Source organism: Thermochaetoides thermophila, assembly GCF_000221225.1.
Source record: "Thermochaetoides thermophila DSM 1495 unplaced genomic scaffold scf7180000011816, whole genome shotgun sequence".
NCBI classification, from domain to species: domain Eukaryota; kingdom Fungi; phylum Ascomycota; class Sordariomycetes; order Sordariales; family Chaetomiaceae; genus Thermochaetoides; species Thermochaetoides thermophila.
In genome coordinates this window covers 2,076,016-2,095,826 of record NW_006383032.1, presented here as the reverse complement: position 1 = coordinate 2,095,826, position 19,811 = coordinate 2,076,016, and the positions used below count along the sequence as shown (strand labels likewise).

Below are 19,811 nucleotides of genomic sequence, written 5' to 3'. Positions count from 1 at the left end.
GACATCTCTCGACCGGCTACCTACCCTACCAGCCCTAACAACCTACCGATCGCCGGCACAACCGACCCGACGTCCGACGTCTGACGATCGCCCCGGACGCCTCTCCCCCAGCCTTCCAGGTTCCAGGTGTCGGCCCTGGGATCCGCATCTGCTCATCATGGCGCACTTCGCCGCTCCCTCCCTTCCTTTGCAGTCACTCTCTCCAGTGTCGCCGGTCCCCCCCTCTTCGACCACATCCTCCGGAGGGAATCCTGCTGGTGCTGCTGCTGCTGCGCCGTCCACCTCGACCCGCGGTGGCCCCGGCAGCGGGCCCAGTCCCTCCGCGACGACCCCGTCACAGCCTGTGCAGCCTGTGCAGCCATCTTCTTCGGGGTCGGCTCCGACGCCGGCACAGGCTCCTCAGCAGCCTCATGATCAGCAGCAGCAGCAGCAGCAGCAACCACCACAGCCACCGCCGCCGCCGCCACCACAGCAGCCGCAGCCTGAACCTCCACGATATCGTCCGCCAAATCCGCCACAACATAAGCGGGTCTACCAGGCATGCATTCCCTGTCGCCGCCGCAAGGTCCGGTGCGACCTGGGTTCGGTCGATGACCCCCACGACCCGCCCTGTGTGCGCTGCCGTCGAGAGAGCAAGGAGTGCTTCTTCAGTGCCACACGCCGCAAGCGCAAGGCTGACGAAGATGACCCTGAGCTCGAGGAGTACATCCTGCGAAACGGCCGCAAGCAGGCCCGCGGCGCCTCAGTCACCCTCGATCGTCGCTATTACAGCGACATGCCGCTCACACCGCACGGCCGGGCGCAATCGTCAAGGCGCATGGGCGACTCGGCCAAGAGTGTTCGCAGCAACAGCAGTGCCGGGGGAGAGTTTGGCAACGGCGAGCCGAACACTCCTCTCGAGAATTTAGAGGCTAGGACGGTCATGCGCCGGGAGGTCTACGGGCCCCACGACGCCTTAGACCTCCTGTACAAGGCTGCCACCGATAAGTTGGTCTTCCTATCCACTCCAACCCCCAGGTTGTGCGCAAGCCGGCTGACTTTTCTTGGAGGTTTAATGACACCTCGTCACAGAAGCCCGAGGACGATCCAGCTCCCAACCATGCCGCTACCCACTCAACGTCTCGTCACCTCCGGCAAGAGTCCGAACCCCGCAAGCTGTCCAGCACAACCGCATCCGGCGGTTATCACAGTCGACACGCTTCGCGACACGAGACATCGGCCGACAATGCCATCGACCCGGAACTTACCAGGCGCGACCCTACATCTGACCCAGGTTATCAGGAGGCTCTCAAGGCCTGGAATAGGTTCCGCTTTGTGCGCGCTGGATGGTTCACGGCCCAAGAAGCCATCGATTATATTGATTAGTACGGTCCCCTTGATACGGAGAAAGTCGATTTCCGTAGATGCTAATATGGCACACAGCTACTACAAATACCTTTCGCCTCTCACCCCTATTTCCCCGCCCACCTTCCAGAACCCGGCGTCTCATCTTACGTTATTGACCGAGGAGCCGATACTCGCAGTGACGCTATTGACTATCGCGTCCAGATATCGCCGTATGCCTGGCACAGGAGGTCACTGCCGGTCCCACGCCATTCACGAGCAGCTTTGGACTTATCTCAGGGGTATGATTGAAAGGGTTGTCTGGGGCCAGGAGGCCTTCGGCGGGGGGTTCTGCGGATCAGGCGCGGACGAGAACCAAAGCTCGAGCACGGCCCCGTGGCGCGGGCTGCGCAGGGGGAGCCTGCGCACGCTGGGAACAATCGAGTCGCTGATGATCCTGACGGAGTGGCATCCCCGCGCCCTGCACTTCCCGCCGAACGAGGCGACTGACGAGCTGCTCGTCCCCGCTCCTGATGCCAAGCCTCCCTCGGATTCGGACGGGACCCAGAAGCCTGGGGGTAGCTTTGGCGGCAGGAGGATTGAGAGCTGGCTCGAGCCAGCCTGGCGGAGCGATCGCATGTGCTGGATGTTATTGAGCACTGCTATGGGTCTGGCTTATGAGCTTGGGGTGTTTGACGATATCGACGAGCTGCTCGCCACTGGCGCCATCACACGACCCGAGTATGAAGACGAGGCATACCGGCTACGCGCCAACCGCATTAAGCGACTGTTGCTCATCTATCTGAGCCAGCTTGCGGGTCGGTTGGGTTGGACGAACATGGTACCGGAGAAGCTGCGCAAGTCTGACCCAGCCATCTCAGGCAGAAAACGCCGCGCATCTGTTGAGGGTACTACGCCCGGTACGAACCCGTCGTCCTTGTCCAACTCATTCAACTACATTCCCGACCTGGAGCTGGACGATCAGATTATCCACTGCTGGGCGGGTATTAGCCATGCCATGCAGGTGGGCAATGACAAGCTCTTCAAGTCTCGGAAGCATACGACGGAGATCATTCAGAGCGGAAAATACATTGAGCTGCTGAGGGAATTTCAGCCCATGCTCAAGAATTGGTGGAACGAGTTTGAACGCTTCCGGTTGCCCCCCTACATCCGGCACATCCTGACCATTGAGTATGAATATGTTCGGATCTACATCAATTCGCTATCGTTACAGGCTGTTGTCGAGCGATGTACAAGCAACGCTAGCGGCGGTGGCGGCGCAGGTGGAAGCGTGTCGGGACAGTCCGGCTCGACCCTGTCACCACAAACTCAGAACTACTACGGCAAGCTGCCGCTGGGCCAGCTTGGAGGTTTCGGTGCTGAGGATCAAGAGTATGTAAGAGAGGTGATTAGCGGAAGCCGGAACCTGCTCCGTACAGTCGTTGACGGCCTGCTACCGGGCGAATACCTCAAGCACGCGCCGGTTCGGACCTACTTCCGCATCATCAGCGGCGCCATGTTCCTTCTCAAGACGTTCGCACTCGGCGCCCCCAAGGCGGATGTCGAGATCAGTATCGGCTTGATGGATCGAACCGTCGATGCGCTCCGCAACTGTGTAGTAGATGACGTTCATCTGGGAATCCGCTTTGCCGACATGCTCGAGACATTGACCAGTCGGCTGAGGAACCGTTTCATCTATGCCGTTCCTCCGCAGATGCCACCGGCAGACGGTAGGTCGCCTGCAGCAACGAACGGCGATGGCGCCAATGGTAACAGTGCCGCGAGCGGCATGACTACCCACCTGAGCCATGTGCAGGACATGTTCATGAAAATGAGGGACAGTTCCGGCCCTCCCGGTAAGTCCACATCTTTAAGAACATCCAATGACAAGTGTCACAGCTCCTAACATATCTCTCTAGAGCGTTCGGCCACTCCAGCCAACATCTCAGCCACACCCTGGGATTTCTCAGCCGGCGCCTTCCCCTACCCAGGCGGTCCCGGCTCAGTTTTCGGCCCATCCACACCAGCCGCTGCTACGAGCACAACCATGGACAACACCAATAACCCTCACGGCCTTCCCGCAGATGGCAGCAGCAGCGTCACAACCGGATCTGGAGCCGGCGGCGTCATTTTCGACTCGGACTGGGCCAACCCCAACAACGAGATGTGGTACCTGCCCACGGGCCCAGCCTTCTTCCAGAACATTGACAACACGTCCGTGTCGATGACTGCTGAGGGTGTTAATGTTGGTGGGCTTGACCTGCTTGAGTACATGGCGATGGACCCCATTGACAACCAGCCTTTTGGTATGGATGGGGGAGGGTTCTGAGAAAGCAAGAGAAAGATCGGTGAGTGAGCATTAATAGGTACCATTTGTGCAAGCTTTTGAGTTTGCGTTTCTGTTTGTTTGATGCTTTATCAACTTTTTATTTATTTTTGTTGCTGAGCATTAAGATCCCATGCAAGCCAGGGATACTGTGGGTGGCTATCTACTACTTCTTTTTCGAGTTCTAGGGCAGCTTATAGTTTGATATCCAGGAATAGGTCCTGGATAAGTTCGTTTCGATCTGCAGTATAGCATATTTATCATACCTAGCTCTCGGTGGGTTGATTTCAGGTCTCTATGCAGAAGTTAAAAAGGAGGAAAGGAAAAAAAACAAACATGCAATGGATCAGAGGACATGCCCAAAAAATCAGAATTATGCTAAGTATGAATTTTGAGATGATACCTACCCGTTATGGTTGTTACGATATATGCCCTGGTTTGAAGGATGTCTATGGCTAAAGTCTACGAGTAATGGGCAACATGCTCGCGTCAAGAAAACACGAATTTTTGAAAGGGAAAACATGGTGAGCAGCAGGTATTTGGTTGGGGGTGGGGGAGGTAAATAAAACAGAAATAAACCCAAAAATATATGATACAGGTTAGGGAAATTAATGCAGTGCTCTAGACTGAGGGTTAAACATGTCTTGTGATTTGGTCGCCGAATTCCAAAAGAGATCCGATGGATTATGTGAAAAGCAACTCTCCTTTGGTGTTGAACCTACTGTTTTCTTAGGATCTTGGACCCTGCCAACCAGATCATATAATGAGCTGTACACGTATTGTACAATCTTTTTTTTCTATCCACACGCCGTTGTGGGCTCTTCTACTCCTAGTTCGGAAGGTCCTCGTTGGCCTTCTTCGCCCATTCTCTGAACCAGTCAAGAGCCTCGGGGTTAGCAACACTTGCATTCGTCTTGACATCCATGCCAGAGAGAATCTGCTTAACTGCAACCTCAATCCTAAAGTCGAAGCTGTTAGCACGTCTTCAAACCGGCATAGTGAAAGGTGCGCAGCGCAGACTCACTTCTTTCCATTACCCGTCTTCGGCACACCCCCCTTGGCCTCCTCAATAACCCCCGGCACATGCCTGGGACTCAGCTCGCGCCGAATCGTCTCAGCAATTCTCTTCTTCATGTCCTCATCGAACGTCTTGCCCTCGGCCATCACCACGAAAAGACACACCGTCTCGTCTCGGTCCTGTGGTCTCCTTCTGCCAACGCACACCGCATCCTCGACCTCGCTGGCAAAGAACCGCGTCAGGATGTTATAGATCTCGGCGCTGCCGAACCGCACACCCGCAGGCTTCAGAACACCGTCGCTGCGGCCGAGCATCACCAACCCAGACCCGTCTGTCTTAGGGTCCGCACGGCGCACAAAATCGCCGTGGTGCCACATACCAGGGAACCTCTCGAAGTAAGCCGCGCGATACTTCTTGTCTCCATCGGGACCAAAGAAGGTCAGCGGCTGGCAGGGAAAGGGCTTAACGCAGACCAGGTCACCGGGGGCATCCGGAGGGGAAACGGGCTGCGGGTCTTCGGGGGCCGACGCAGAGTCCACGACGTCAATGGCCATGCCGAGACCGGCGCACTGGACCTCGCCGACACGGACCGGAAGTAAGGGGCAGGGGGCGCCGAACAGAGAGATGATGTCTGTGCCACCGGTAATGGAGGCGAGGTTGATGCGGGCAGGGAAGGCGCGGTAAACGAAGGAGAAGGTGGAAGGGGGGAGCGGGGCGGCGGTCGAGTAGATGGCCTCGAGGTTGGAGAGATCGAGGGTAAGGTCATCGCGCGGGAGAACGTTATTCGCTTCGAGTGTGGTCAGGTAGGCAGCAGAGGTGCCGAAGTGGGTGACGCGAAGGGAGGAAAGGAGTTTGGGAAGGGAGAGGTAGCCATGGGGACGGAAGGGCGAGCCAGAGTACAAGACGAGCGAGGAGCCGCAGGCGAGGGCGGAGACGCTCCAGTGGTGCATCATCCAGGAGGTTGTGGTGTAGTAGAGCATGCGGGATGATGGGCTGAGGGAGCAGTGAAGGAAATGCTCTTTCTTGTGCTGGAGGAGTGTGCCTGCTGCGGTGTGCACGATGGCCTTGGGCAAGCCAGTCGTACCGCTAGAGTAGAGCACATAGAGAGGGTGAGAGGGAGGGAGCTGAGCGAACTCCAGACGCGCATTCGAGGGCGATCTAGATGTATGATGGTCAGGAGACGAGTCTTTGTCTTACGTCTTCGGCTAGGGAGCATACGTACCTGGATAAGAAAGCATCATACTCCTCGGCCTTCACGCCCTTGGCACGGATGTCATCCAGGCCAGTCTCAGTGTTCTTCAGGGCACGAATGACAACAACCTGCTCCAGACCGTGCTTCTTCAACTCCTCAACAATATCCAGGGTCTTCGCCTTGCTGGACCATTCCTTGCCGTTGTACAGAGTGGCATTGTCCGCAAAGAGAACCTGCGGCTTGATCTGGACAAGCCGATCCAACACGGCGCTGACGCCATTATCCGGGCTGATACCAGTCCAAATGGCACCCAGGGCAGCAGCACTCAGTAGGACAACCAGTGCCTGCACATGGTTGGCCACAAAGCCGGCCACAACGCTATTCTCCTTGACGCCCACGGCTCGCAAGGCGCTGGAGCAGCGGCGAACCTGATCCCTCAGCTCAGCCCAGGAGGTCTCGCTGAGCTGGGACTCATCCTCGGTGGCCGTGATGACAGCCGTGGCCTTTTCGTCCACCTCAACATTCGCTGGGAAGAGCAGGTTCTCAGCAAAGTTCAGACGGGCACCGGCAAAAAAGTCGGGCCTGGGGAACATGGGGGCGTCCTTGGGAAGGACCTATTACGCAAATAACACTGATTTTAGCCGCTGCATGTAATGATGTGATAAGACTCATATGGCCCGATAAAAGAGGGAGTGGAATTTCAAGTCTAAGGGGCGGGATGGTAGCAATATCATGGAACGCACCTCGTCGTACAGCCGCGAAGACTTGATGCCGACAAAGTGCCAGACCTCGCCCCAAAAATCGGCCACATTGTCGACAGACCACCTGTAGAGATCGGGATAACCTTTGAGATTGAGACCATATTTAGAGTTGACATGTTGTAGAAACTTCCACATCTGAGTCCCCTCGGGGTTGGGATGTCTCCAGAGTTCGGTGGCGGCCATGATGTCTTTTTTTTTTCCCTTCTTTTTCACGGTCTGCAAGAACCGGAGAATAGATGACCAAACGAGTGTGTTAGAGAGAGAGATGCAAGATTGAATTGAGATGACAAACACTTCTGTACTGGGGTTTGTAGTATGTTACTGGCAAACAAGACAATCACTACGGTCACGGTCACGGGTATGGAGAACCGAGTCGAGGTGGGAATGCTCAAAGATGGAAACCCCACGGGACCCCGCGATGGACCTTGGACGAACGGCTGGAGTGCTCTGGGGCCTGGGTTCTCTCAATGGTTTCTCGGCCCAAGCAATGGGAACTGCGCTCCTTGGGTCTCCGTCCGTCCATTCGTCGGCAAGCCGAGCTTGCTGCCGAACCTATCCGCAGTGGCTGCAGCTTACTGTCGCTGCCCCAGTTTTTCTAAAGGCGTTCTCTGGCGAGCGCGTTATAAATTAAAAGGGTCTGCTTTGAAGCCTCTGGTTCTCTCTTCTAAGTTGTGGCTTCACCATGCCAGGTGACCCGCCGGGGATCATGGGCTTGATCGATGCAGTGCACCAGTGTCTCGCGGCCATCCAGGTATGCCACTGGAATCCTGGACTGGCGCCGGCCATTCTTCCAAGTTACTGTGAATCCCGATCCCCGGACATTGGATGGCCCGTCCGCCGGGTGGGCTCATGCAGGAACGGATGTCTCACGGGTGTACCGGAATACATGGTGCCTCTGTCGTCATAAGTTAGGTATTTTTTTTGGAGGTTTCAAGGGTTGCAAGGGTCCAGGCCAACCACATCTGTCCACGCTTTCTTGGTTCCACGTTCCATGGGTCATGGGCTGAAAACCACAATCATCAAAACTCAGGAAAATGTCGGAATCATAGTACAGTACACCCCCCCTCCTTTTTTTTTTTTTCAAAACCAGTCCCCCCCCGACGTTTGGACAAACATTTTGACCCCTCGATACGCTCTGCGGTTGTCGACCGCTGCAGTTATCACGGGACTCGCCTGGTTCTCTTGGGTTACGGATAGGGTTTGACTGCAACGCTGCAAGATAAGTCAAGTACCTCTAACTTCAACAGCTGCCTATTGTCAGCCACAACCCTGGCGCTCGGCTGATCGTCGTGGATTAATTCTCGATGCCATCTCCATCAACCTGGGCCGTGGGTATTAGTCAACTGACTGGACATCACGCCAAACCCGGCGTCGACGAGAATTGCTTCTGGAATTTTTTTTCTCTCTTCATTGTTTCGCCCAGACCTCGGCGGGATACGGACGGAATGGCATCATGCCGGTGGGAGAGGATTCGGGGCTCCGAATTTGGCACTGAAGACATTGGACGGCTCCCATATCCGTACGGATTGCCTATACTAGGAAAAAAAAATGTAGCTTCGAATTGCCTGGTGCAATGGTGCTTGGGGTGCTTGTTTGAGCCTTGTAGAGAGCGTGGTTGTAGCAATTTCAATGTGATGCAGCGTCGCAACCGGACTTTTCGGCAACGGGAAGCCTTTGACAGCCCTGAGAACCCACTGGCCGGCGTTCGTACCTCTGTGCTGACTGCAACAAAAGCCAGCCATGGCGTCGGCCGGCAGTGTGATGGCATCCACAAACAGGCATCTCCGCCGGAATTCAAGCATTTTTTTCATCATGATTGTCGGCATCGCCCAGCCCCGGTGACGGACTTGCTTGTTCCAGGGCTCATCGACCAACCAGCAGCCACCACAGCACTGCGCCCAGGCAAAACCCACCACCATCAGCCAGAACAACGGAGCCACGCAGAAGCCAGGCACTGCAGGCACCGTGCTGGTCCCAAATTGCGCATCACCCTTCTCCATTCAAGGGCAAGCGCGGATCCACTCCTGCGCGATCAGCAGCCCGCCATTCGACAATCGCCGGCCCGCCCCTGGCTCAGTAGCCCAGCGGCCCACGCCCAGAGTCTGACCTGGGAGAGTGTCAGTGTCAGGGTCAGGGTTAAAGTCTGTCCCTTGAAATCCTCTTCACCGTCCACTTGTCCTCCCTATCCTTCCCGTCCTCTCCCTTATCTCCATCCACATCTTCCCCCCTGGACTCCGTCCTCCGGCTCCTGCTTCCTTTTTCTTTTGAGACCCAAGTTGAGCTCCCCCTTTCGTGAAAGCCTGCCCGAACACAGGGCGACGCGACTCGGGGGCCCAGGTCGTTTGTCTCTTTCTTTCTTTCCTTTCCTCCTTTCCCTCCCTGGTTCCTCCTTCTGCCCGTGTTTCTGCTTGCGAAGGCCTCGCGGTGAACCGAGACCTGTCTATCGTCCAAATACGTGTTTTATATTCGCCGATTGCGGTTTTTGTGGTATTTTCAGCAGTGTTTAGCGCATCATTCGACCCCGCGACTATCGGTCGAGTCACTGAGGGTAAGTTGTGCAGATATGACGGGATTGCCCCCTCTTAGGGATTTGAGTCGTTTGTGGCTCCAGGACTCGGGAATCAATCCTGTTGCAACAGCTCCGAAGCGGTGGTTGGCCGCGTGTCAGTCGATTTGTTGGCAGCAGCAACGAAGCCTGAACTCGGAGGGTGTCCTTCCCTAGAGATCTAACGCAGCCACGCGCTGGCTGCTTATCTGACCACCGAGTTGACTGCATCATCAGCCTCACCGCCTCGGTAGCAACACACGGCCCTAAGCACCACAGCGCCAGTCTTAGCTTCCATAACGCCACATGTGTACACAATGCTAACACTCTGGTTCAATTAGCATCGCTTGCGCCATAAATCCCAAGTAGCTTTTGCTATTGCTGCTGAAATCCCGATTACGCACTTCTAGTCCTGCATCGCGTGTGCCGAGTACCGTGCCGCCGAGTACCATGCCGCGAAAATTGACAAATCCTTTCTCGTCGTCAAATATGTCTCATTCCGAGCGGTCTGCCGAGCGCCGGCCGTCTCGGTCCGGAGGCAACCGGCTCGCTGGCCTATTCTCCAAGTCCAAGGACCAGGGCAAGGAGTCCAAAGACCACATCCCGTATCAGCAACAGTCACCTTCTCCCTCCATGACAGCATCATCCGCTTCTCTCCCCACAATTTCCCTTTCATCCGCCGATTCGAACAATCTCCATGCCGACGAGTCCCAGACCACCCTCTTCGACGCTTCGACCGCCGAGGAGGCCAGGAAAAAGGAGCGCATGGATGCTCAGTTTGGCCCCTTGCTTAGCAAGGACCATCTCTACGTCAGCGCACACAAGGGCGGCCCGCTCCCAGCCCCGATCGAGGACGAGCCTCCGTACTTCTATGTCCTGACCACTTACATCAGCTACCTGATCTTAATTTTCATTGGCCATGCCAAGGACTTTTTCGGCAAGCGGTTCGGCAAGAGGGACAACTACCGGACGATCAAGGCCTCGAATGGCTATGCCCCGCTCAACGACGACTTCGACAGCTTCTACACTCGCCGTCTGAAGAAGCGTCTCGATGACTGCTTCGCCAGGCCCATCACCGGCGTTCCCGGTCGCTACATCACCCTCATTGATCGCGTCTCCGACGACTATAACCGTTCCTTCCGCTTCACTGGCACGTACACCGAGACCCTGAATCTGAGCTCGTACAACTACCTGGGTTTCGCCCAGTCCGAGGGTCCTTGTGCCGATGCTGTCGAGGATTGCGTGCGCAAATACGGCCTGAGCGCCTGCAGCCCTCGCTTCGATTCGGGTACGTTGGATCTTGCGCTCGAGGTTGAGCGCGAGGTGGCGCGCTTCGTTGGCAAGCCGGCTGCTATGGTCTTCCCTATGGGCTTCGTCACGAATGCTGGTACCTTCCCGGCTTTGGTATCCAAGGGCTGCCTCATCCTGTCGGACGAGCTTAATCATGCCTCGATTCGTATCGGTGCTCGTCTCTCCGGCGCCGTCATTCGCTCGTTCAAGCACAACAACATGGCTGATCTGGAGGCCAAGCTGCGTGAGGCCATCTCTCAGGGCCAGCCCCGCACTCATCGCCCTTGGAAAAAGATCCTGGTTGTTGTTGAGGGTCTCTACTCGATGGAGGGTACCATGGTCGATCTTCCTGGCATTCTGGCTCTCAAGCGCAAGTACAAGTTCTACCTCTACATCGACGAGGCGCACAGCATTGGTGCTCTGGGTCCCAGGGGCCGCGGTGTCTGCGACTATTTCGGCATTGACCCCTCTGAGGTTGACATTCTCATGGGCACTCTCACCAAGGCTTTTGGCGCCAACGGTGGCTACATCGCGGCTGACAAGCACATCATCGATACCCTTAAAATGACCAACGCTGCCAACCTTCTCGGTGAATCTCCCGCTCCCTCTGTCCTGATGCAAATTCTCAGCGCCCTCCGTGTCATCACTGGTGAGCTCGCCCCTGGTCAGGGAGAGGAGCGCTTGCAGCGCATTGCCTTCAATTCTCGCTATCTCCGCCTCGGTCTTAAGCGTCTAGGTCTCATCGTGTACGGCCACGACGACTCTCCCATCATTCCCATTATGCTCTATAACCCCGGCAAGATGTCAGCCTTCAGCCACGAAATGCTCAAGCGCAAGATTTCGGTTGTCATTGTCGGCTACCCCGCCACGCCTCTCATCAGCTCACGCGTCCGTTTCTGCGTGTCGGCTGCTCACAACAAGGAAGATCTGGACCGCATCCTGAAGGCGTGCGACGAGATCGGCGACATCTTGCAGCTCAAGTTCTCGACGGGTATTGCCGGTGGTCAGGAGCCACTTCCTCCGGGTGTTACACCCGAGAACGAGAAGGAGTGGCGCAAGGCCAACGGTCTAGAGGGCGTCATCAAGCCGCCGAGGTGGAAGCTGGAGGACGTCATCGCTCGCGGTGTCGAAGATGCCAAGCAGCCACTGAGGTGAACGAGAACCTCAGATGCTTCTTGGCTTGGACGAAGTCGGCGAGATGGCGGTGGTGTACATAAATTCCTTCACTGGGACGGGAAGGGCGGTTCGACCTGTGTAGGATTTGGTCTGCTCATCTGCCGGTTGTTGACCTTTGCAGCATCCCATCTTCTCGCTATTGTTTAGCTAGAGAAAGGCTCAGTGCTGGATGATAACTGGCTTACGGCAGGGTAATGTCTGATACACGGTTAGGATGGCTCAGGATGGAGTGTCTTGGACATGACGAGAAGGCAGTCACCGGACGGCCATTCTGAGCGACTGCGTTGCGGCGGCAGGAAAGCCGATGGCCGGTGTTTATATAATCCATTACATACATACTATATATTATGTCGGAGTTGGAGCTGACGACACTAATGATGTAGACGTGGGCGTTGGGAAGCTCGGGGCTTTATTGACGAATGGGGGTTTTGGGAGGGGAAGCGGCGCTGCTAGGATCACCTGTCTGCCTCTTGTAATGAAGATGCCCTTAATGATGAGTAATACGGAACCCGGGAATGATAAATAGATATGGTTGCTCAAGCCGAGTGCGTGCCCCTAAGAAGTGTCGATTGGCGTCGCTGCGGTCTCTGCTTCCAGTACCTCCTAGTTACATCTTCGAAAGTCGACTTCTCTCCGTCCCGGCTATCGATTATTGTGGACCCCACCACTGTCACGTGATATCGCGTGCCACGCTGCGCGACAACGCGCCGGCCTCGAGTCGCTCTTACCTAAAGTGAATTTGACCGTCGCCGTCTGATATGAGGGCTTAAACTCATATGAGATCGAGTCTCATTGCCATAGGCGCTTTTAACCCTCCAACACCCTCGGCCATATCCTTTTTACCCACCTAAAGAATCGATCTCTCACTCGAGATTGCATCTATCTGCTCAACAAACTCCTAAAAGCCTTTAAGCCAACTCTCCATCGATTCATCGATTCACTTTAATTGGTTTTACCTCCCCGCGGGGTATAAAGTTGGCGCAACCACTGCGCGCTGACTCCTGGTTTATTCCCGTTTGCATTCTTGCTTCATTACCAAACAGGTATGTTTTCATTTTCTTCATACAACTTTCATATCTTTTGCCTCTTCGTGTTTTGCTCCCCTTTCCCCCTCCCCTTCCCCCCCAAATAATATCCTTGTCGCCAAACCAACTCATGCTGAATCTCACATTAATCGATCTCGCAGTGCCATACGAACACTCTAGCCAGAAGTAATCGCTAGAACCGCGTCAAGGTGACGGCAAGATGGCAGCAGCCAAGAGGAGTATGAAACAACAGACCCTGGAGGCCACTTTTGGTGAGTGAAATTATATACACATATACCAGTGAGCATTCGTGACCCCGACCAACCAACTTATACAACCAAATCTAGGCCGCTCGATCGTAAAGTCGAAGCAGCAGGGCGGCAACGAACATATATGCTCTACCGCTAAGAATAATTCTGCTGCGGTGGTGCAGAGTTCTTCGCCGCTTCCGCCATCTTCTTCGATGAACTTTTCGTTTATGGGCTCATCTCAGTTGGCGAGTGCTAGAAAAAAAATGTTCGTTGTTCGGGATGTTTCTTCGGAAGATAGCAGCGAGTCGGAGAATGAGCCCGAGGTTTCTGTAGAGATGAGTATCGATGCTCCCAACGACGAGAACAAGGGCAACGGCTCATCTTCATCTAGTAAGAGCTCGTCCGATGATAGTGATGAAGAGAGCGAAGCCAAGCTCCCATTCAGGAGAATCCAAAGAACTAAGCGCCGCATTTCAACATCGTCCTCTGAGGCTGCCGACAATAATGATAACAAGATAGCTTCCGGTCGTCCCGAGAAACCGATAGTCGACGATACTGATGACGATGACGATAAGCCCCTACAGCGACCTGCTACCAAGCGTCGTCGCCTTGTCTGCCGCAATTCGGTTCAGGCTCAGAATACCAGCAACGAAGACAACGATGAGAACGAAGATGAAGAACAGCCTGAGCTTAGGGTTATTACAAGGCGCACTCGGAGCGCACGTAGGCCGCTCACGGCAAAGGCTAAGGCACTGGAGAGGCTCCGTCGCAAGAAAGCTGGTCAGGCAGTCGACGACGATGAATCTTCTTCCGAAGAAGAAGAGCGCAAGCCTCTATACGACTACGATCCGGACCATATGGCCTTGCAGGAGTTTCCCGACGATGAAGAGGGCGTCATCCAGTTGAATGTCGATAATCAGTCCAAAGAGAACCACAGGAAGAAACGGAGTGGCGATGACGATTCAGCAGGCGACATGGACGACTTCATCGATGACGACAGCGATCAGCCTATCGGCTTCCCTGAGGATGTCGAGATACCCATGCAGTTCTCTAAATGGGCAACTCAGCCGCTCAAGTTTCATTTCAAAATTGTCATCGAGTGGCTTATCAAGTTCAAGCTGAATCCAGGCTTCAAGAGGGATATGCCCATCTACCAGATCGCTTGGAGAAAGATTGATGACGAAGTTCAAGGGCTTTCCCACTCTAAGTTCTCCTCCAGTGTTTGGAGAGTAGACTTTTCCAAAGCTCTTCGGGCACGGCCATACATCGAAACCCACGAAATACCAAAGAATGATGCCGCAAGGATCACAACCTGTGATGCCTGTGGTCGGACCAATCATCCCGCTAGGTGAGTTTTCCCAGCATCCTCAACAAAATAGGCACATAAGTTTAACGGACAGCTTAACTAATCAACTTACAGCTGGGTAATCAGCTTCAAAGGCGCAGCGTACCACAAGAAGACTGGAGATCTGACCCGCTTCCTGGAACCTGTTAAGGCCGAGTCCAGCGATAATGGTGGTGAATCAGACGAAGACTCTGACGTTGACTGGGATGAAGACGAAGACGGCAACGACATCCCCAAAGCAACCAAACAATGGTTCGTTGGCGCAAACTGTAGCGCCAACGCCGAGACCTCCCACACACTCCTCCACTGGAAAATCAATCTCCTCAATTGGGTCGACACTCGCTTGTCCGAAGAAGGGCACATGACACCCGCCAAGGTGGCCGAGCGCAAGCGCATGAGCGCCGCGAAGCGCGAAGAGGTCACCTACGAGGTAGTCAACACATGGATGAACAGCCAAATCGTTAGCAAGCTGTACCGGGAGTTTAAGGCACACCTGGAAGAGGCGCGCAACAGGTCGACGAAGGGGCGGGCTCATCACGGTGGCTAGTGGCCCTCGAGGAAGCTGGGCTCTAAAGCGCAGAATTGGAAGCTGGGGAAGTAACACGGGTATGCTGTTAGCGACGTGGCTAATTCGTTGAAGACACTGCTGCCAGAAGGAGATATGTCCTGGGCATGGTAACCTGGGACAGAAGACGGATATGGTTCATCTCTTTATAGACTTGGATGAACAGGACCAAAGCTTTGCCGGCGCGGGATATCTGATTGCAGCTGGTCGTTGGATGTGACTGGGTCTCACTCAGCTTGTTGATGACTCTGAATTTGTACATCGGTACACGACCACTAAGGGGCGTTGATTTTTCTTTGGGTGGCACAGTGTAGGGATAGGTTGTAATAATAGCTGAGAGATCATACCATGTATGGGATACTCTGTATGGAAGTGTAAGACAGTTGTGTCGGCTAAAAGAATTTAATTGGGTTTTAGACCTGTGCTGAATTCTCGTTTGCCTACCTAGTCATCAATCGATCCATTGGTAATTTGTTGTCCTCGCCACTAGACTTGTGTGAAATTCGATCAGACGAGGTACTCTAAGAAATCAGTCGGCATTCTTAGCCATCAACTCCTTGAGTGAGCAATTCCGAGGGACAGTGGGGGAAACAATGGCCCTTGTAGACAAGCAGGCCTCGAACTAATGCTACGGAAGTCACATAGTTTCCTATCCAGATGAGATGGCTTTCTCCGCAGCAGTTGTCCTGAGCTAATGTGTAATGCCCAGTCCAAGACACCAGATACCACTAACTATTGGTTCTCACCTCATTGAATTTGTGTGATACATCATGAGATGAACACATAACATTATTCCTTACACGGGGGGCAGCAACAAATACAGAAGATAGAATCGTCAACAAACTCTCCCAAATAGATCCTAAGTCCCTAGCTCTCGCTCTCCTGCTCTTTGCTAGACATCATACACGCACTCCCCTAATCTCACCAACCGATAATCTCACTCTTTCCACTCACCTTTCCAGCACACACAGTTGTAATTGGACACAAAGCTGCTTGCCTTGAAAATCACCCTCGCCACGCTATGCAACTCAAGTCTCATCCACAAAAAAAAAGGGCGAGAACGAAAAGAGAACAAAACAAAGGCCGACATAACACAACCAGTCCCAGGGTCTCCCAAATGATCAACAAACTCCCATATAGTTCCGAATGGTCTCGCTTTGTGTTTTGCTATTTTGTATTGCCAGGCCTGTTTTGTGCTGTGTTCTGTTGGCTTACATTGGGTCCCTCTTTGTCGCTGTAATGGTGTATATCGTGATAACTGTACGATGGTGACGCTATAACTCCCAACACTAGACCAATCGCTTCTTCTTACATCAAACAGCTTTTAGATAATGCCACCCGGTGGGTCATACCCCCCTCCGGAGCTAGCCGCCGTCGCGTTCGCCGCGGCAACCGCCTCCTGTGCCGCCTGTGACGCTGCCGCCGTCGCAGCCTGCTGCTGGGCCTGCGTTGTCTTCCGCAGCATGAACATGGGCTTCTTGCCCTCCTTATCCAGTTGCTTGAATAGTATGAGCGGCTTCTCGTCCAGGCCCAGGCAGCGCTCCTGATCGCCATAGACGATGTACAACGCGTACTGGTCCCATGGCGCGTTGATCTGGTATTTCTTGAGCGCGGCCGGCAAGACTTTATAGCAGGGGTCATCCATGCTGACCCGGAAGGATTTGAAGATCTCGACTGACTGATTGCCACCGCCGGGCGTATCGGGGTTTCTGCGCGTTGTGGTTGCCGTCGTTGTCGTCTGTGGGGTTTTATAGTGGTCATCAGCATAGTTGGAGCGAGCAGGAGGAGGTGTGGGTTGGTCGGAGCGGTAAGAGCGTGAGGCAAGTGTGGTACCGGAAAGTGTAGTAGGCGGTGAAGTAGGAGATGGCATGTTCGGTGAGGGATACGATGGTGATGTTGCGCTGCCGGTGGATCCGTTCATAGCGGCAAGGTGAGACGACGACATGACGGCTCTGTCGGCGGCGCTCTGTGGATCGAGGGTCTGTTCGACCATCGAGCGGTCGTGTGTTGTTTGGAGATGTGTGGGTGACGACGCCTTCGGAGTTGCTCCTAGCATGATCTTCTTAGTTGAATACTGACGTTTGATGCCCACACCCTGACCGCCTCCAGGAGGTGATAGTGTGTTTTCGTAGCCGTTAGGGGCAGGGAGGGGTTGCTGGGCGTCTTTGACCAGCCGTAACGCGGGTAACATGTCTTCTCGTAGCCTCTTGAAATCTTCAGTCAACTTCCGCAGATCTTGCTCAAACAATGCCATGCGCTCGTCTCGTAGGCGTAGTTGCTCAACAAGCTGTTTTATGTCCTTGATTGTCGCGGTGTTCGATTGAGTTGCCACCTCGGCAGCTACAAAGAGGCAACGAGTTAGCGACAGGCTCAATCACGAGAATCATTACCATATCAAGAGACGAGAAAAAGCATACTGGGTGGATGGTAATGATCAGGCTCAATGGGAACATCCTGGGCCTTTTTGACATCGTAAACAGACTTGAGAATGGCCAGCCGATGTCCAGCACTGGTGATCCCCATGGCCTTGAGGTCATCGTGATGTAGGGCAACGAGCGCCTCGCCAACGATGTCGTTTTCTGGAGAATCCAAGTCAGTTAACAGTTAAACAGGACTCAAGAACGTCGACTGGCTGTCGGACAGACATACCAATAAATCGGTCGGCATATTTTTGGACACCGATGGTGGCAATGAAGTCTGCGCATTCTTCTGCAGTCCACTCTGATATCAAGGTCTCTGGCAGCCGGCTTCTCGTATGGTAGCCGTAGGTGGTGGGGGTATGCTCGGCCGATGGAGGCTCAGAGTCAATAGGAGAGGTCTCGACATCGGTGGCCGTGGGGGAACTGCCGTGAGGGTCGCGCTCATACTCGTCGTCGGCGTCCGACTCGGCGTATGCCGTTCCGGAATCGAAATTCATGGCTGACTGGTATTGTGCTGGGCCCTCACACCCGGATCAGCGGCGAGGGCCAGGAGATTAGGAGGAGATGATGTCGACCCTGGCTGGACCAGCGAACGGTTCGTCCGAACGACGAGATTTCCGGAGAGGCGATCGCGGTGACGTAGGACGTAGACAGGAACAGATGCGGCGTAGAGGCAGTTGCGGGGCTGCAGCGGTCGATGGCTATGTGCAGACGTGCAGACGTCGACCTAGTGGAGGCTATCGGGCAGCGTGTGTTTGTTTTGGGGGTCGGGGGTCGAAGGATCGAGGGTCTGGAAGCGTCGAAGGGTCGGGTCAGACGAAGTGCAAGGTCGGGGGAGTGCTCGTGCGGTCGAAGACAAGAATTGCAAAACGGAATATCCCTGAACTTCGAGCTCTGACTTTCGTTTCGACAGGCTGCTTGCTGGCTGCTGGAAGCCGGTGGTCGCGGCTGGAAGGCGCCAGCAAGCAGTGGAAGTAAACGTTGCTGCGGCCTTACTTAGCGGGCGGAGGTTGTCGATTGTGGGTTGCGGATTCTTCTGTGCTGCCGTAGCCGCTCGCTTGGCTGCTGGCCCGCTCCATTCACTCCATCCTCCACTCCGTTCACTCCCGTCCAGCTCCAGCACTCCAAGACTCCAAGGACCCCTCCAAGGTTTCTACTGGGGCTCCATCCATCTATGGTCCACCCAAGCAACGCCCAGCGAACCCCTTCCAAAAATGGCCCTAGCGCTTGTCTGACTGGCCCACAGCCCCACTTTGCCCTGCGACGCTGTCCAGCCCACAGTTCGCACCGTTCGCAACCGTTTGCGCTTGCCGCCAACCATTCCCGTCTCTTTGCTTGGCTTGTGGTTACCTACCAAAACTGCCCTCTGCGCCGTTTTGTCGTGCCCATTTTCGTCTTGTCAGGCCTGAGATCACGATGTCCAGCCCATCTCAGAGTGCTCCAATAACCTCGGATTCAGCGGAATCTGCTGACCCTCGGCGCCACCAACTGTATGATGCTGTGCTAGCCCGTTAGCCAAGATCAAACCCTCCGAACGGATGAAACATCCCATCACTTGCTCGCTGTTATTGTCCAGGGGGATAGCCCGTGGCGTCTGGCCATGGGACTCGAATCCATAAGCCTCAAAACAGGGCATTTCATTGGTCTAAGATCCAAGATTCAACCTCAACTAAAAAAAAAAAAATCGCATCAATATTCCGACTTTTCTCCCTATCAACGTCCCTTGTTTCTCCCGCTGTTTTAGCCCGTCTCTGCACCCAAGTTCCCAGTCTATGGTCTGTGGCTTGTCGAATTGGCTGCGAGGCCGTGTGTTGCGTTGTCGTCCCATAGCTGGACTTCTCGCGTCAATCTACATCCCCATAAGAGAAGGCATCGTCCTTTGCAGCTTTGACACGTTTCTTTCCAGGCTCTCTACTCGCAAGAGAACGCTGAGCTTCGATTTGAGCCTAGGTATATCTTCCACTTCCAGGAATCATCATATGAGTTCCCTGACAACCCATGTTCCAAAGTTGTTGTGTTCATCCCTACTTGATTTCTTCCTGAAATCTACTTGATCGTAACCCTACCCCTTGAAATGGCCAAAGCTAGCTGTAAGCGATCGCAACAACGTTATCAACGACACAACGCTCATGGCCCCTGTTCTTCGACCTTCTCGATCGACGGCTCGCTACAGATCGCCGCCAGTATAGAATTGCACGATACACATACCAGCGGACTCCAAAGAATAGCCCCAGAGCAGCAGTAAACCAGGTCCCATGAAACGAGTTGGAGCCCGGGACCCCTGATGCTTTCCCCGCGTTTCATATCGTCCCCAGAGCTTTTTGTGATCCGCCAACTCTACCTCTAAGTTCGGGATATTGGCAATTTATCGCGGATTGCCAATTGAATCTAGGTCTAAGGCGAGCATGTTCGTATCTTGAGAAGCCCCATCTGAGAATACGACTCTAGTGGCGGCTGCTGAAACAGGAGACTACCAGCATGACTGGCCTTCATCTAGCTGAGACCATGTGGTCTAATGTGCGTTGCATAGCGTTACGACTAGATTTGGGCTTGGAAAAGCTACCACGTTGCTAT

General features: G+C 54.4%; 5 protein-coding genes across 5 annotated transcripts; 3 read left to right on the top strand and 2 right to left on the bottom strand.

Annotated features, from left to right (window-relative positions):
* Window positions 1–157: 157 nt before the first annotated feature.
* Window positions 158–3,652, top strand: CTHT_0026520 (putative specific RNA polymerase II transcription factor; the record flags this gene model as incomplete). Its single annotated transcript, XM_006693047.1, has 4 exons — window positions 158–987; window positions 1,050–1,364; window positions 1,423–3,179; window positions 3,243–3,652. 4 exons carry the CDS (start codon window positions 158–160, stop codon window positions 3,650–3,652), a joined length of 3,312 nt encoding a protein of 1,103 aa, XP_006693110.1.
* An 826-nt stretch (window positions 3,653–4,478) lies between these two features.
* On the bottom strand, window positions 4,479–6,803 carry CTHT_0026510 (acetoacetate-CoA ligase-like protein; the record flags this gene model as incomplete). The annotated part of the gene is made up of 4 exons (XM_006693046.1): window positions 4,479–4,608; window positions 4,674–5,825; window positions 5,890–6,473; window positions 6,603–6,803. 4 exons carry the CDS (start codon window positions 6,801–6,803, stop codon window positions 4,479–4,481), a joined length of 2,067 nt encoding a protein of 688 aa, XP_006693109.1.
* Window positions 6,804–9,615: 2,812 nt separating this feature from the next.
* On the top strand, window positions 9,616–11,610 carry CTHT_0026500 (serine palmitoyltransferase 2-like protein; the record flags this gene model as incomplete). Its single annotated transcript, XM_006693045.1, has 1 exon — window positions 9,616–11,610. The coding sequence occupies one exon, from the start codon at window positions 9,616–9,618 to the stop codon at window positions 11,608–11,610; it is 1,995 nt and encodes a 664-aa protein (XP_006693108.1).
* Window positions 11,611–12,876: 1,266 nt separating this feature from the next.
* Window positions 12,877–14,799, top strand: CTHT_0026490 (uncharacterized protein; the record flags this gene model as incomplete). The annotated part of the gene is made up of 3 exons (XM_006693044.1): window positions 12,877–12,928; window positions 13,004–14,255; window positions 14,328–14,799. 3 exons carry the CDS (start codon window positions 12,877–12,879, stop codon window positions 14,797–14,799), a joined length of 1,776 nt encoding a protein of 591 aa, XP_006693107.1.
* A 1,342-nt stretch (window positions 14,800–16,141) lies between these two features.
* CTHT_0026480 (uncharacterized protein) lies at window positions 16,142–17,734 on the bottom strand (the record flags this gene model as incomplete). The annotated part of the gene is made up of 3 exons (XM_006693043.1): window positions 16,142–17,157; window positions 17,235–17,396; window positions 17,467–17,734. The coding sequence occupies 3 exons, from the start codon at window positions 17,732–17,734 to the stop codon at window positions 16,142–16,144; spliced, it is 1,446 nt and encodes a 481-aa protein (XP_006693106.1).
* Between the last annotated feature and the right edge of the window lie 2,077 nt (window positions 17,735–19,811).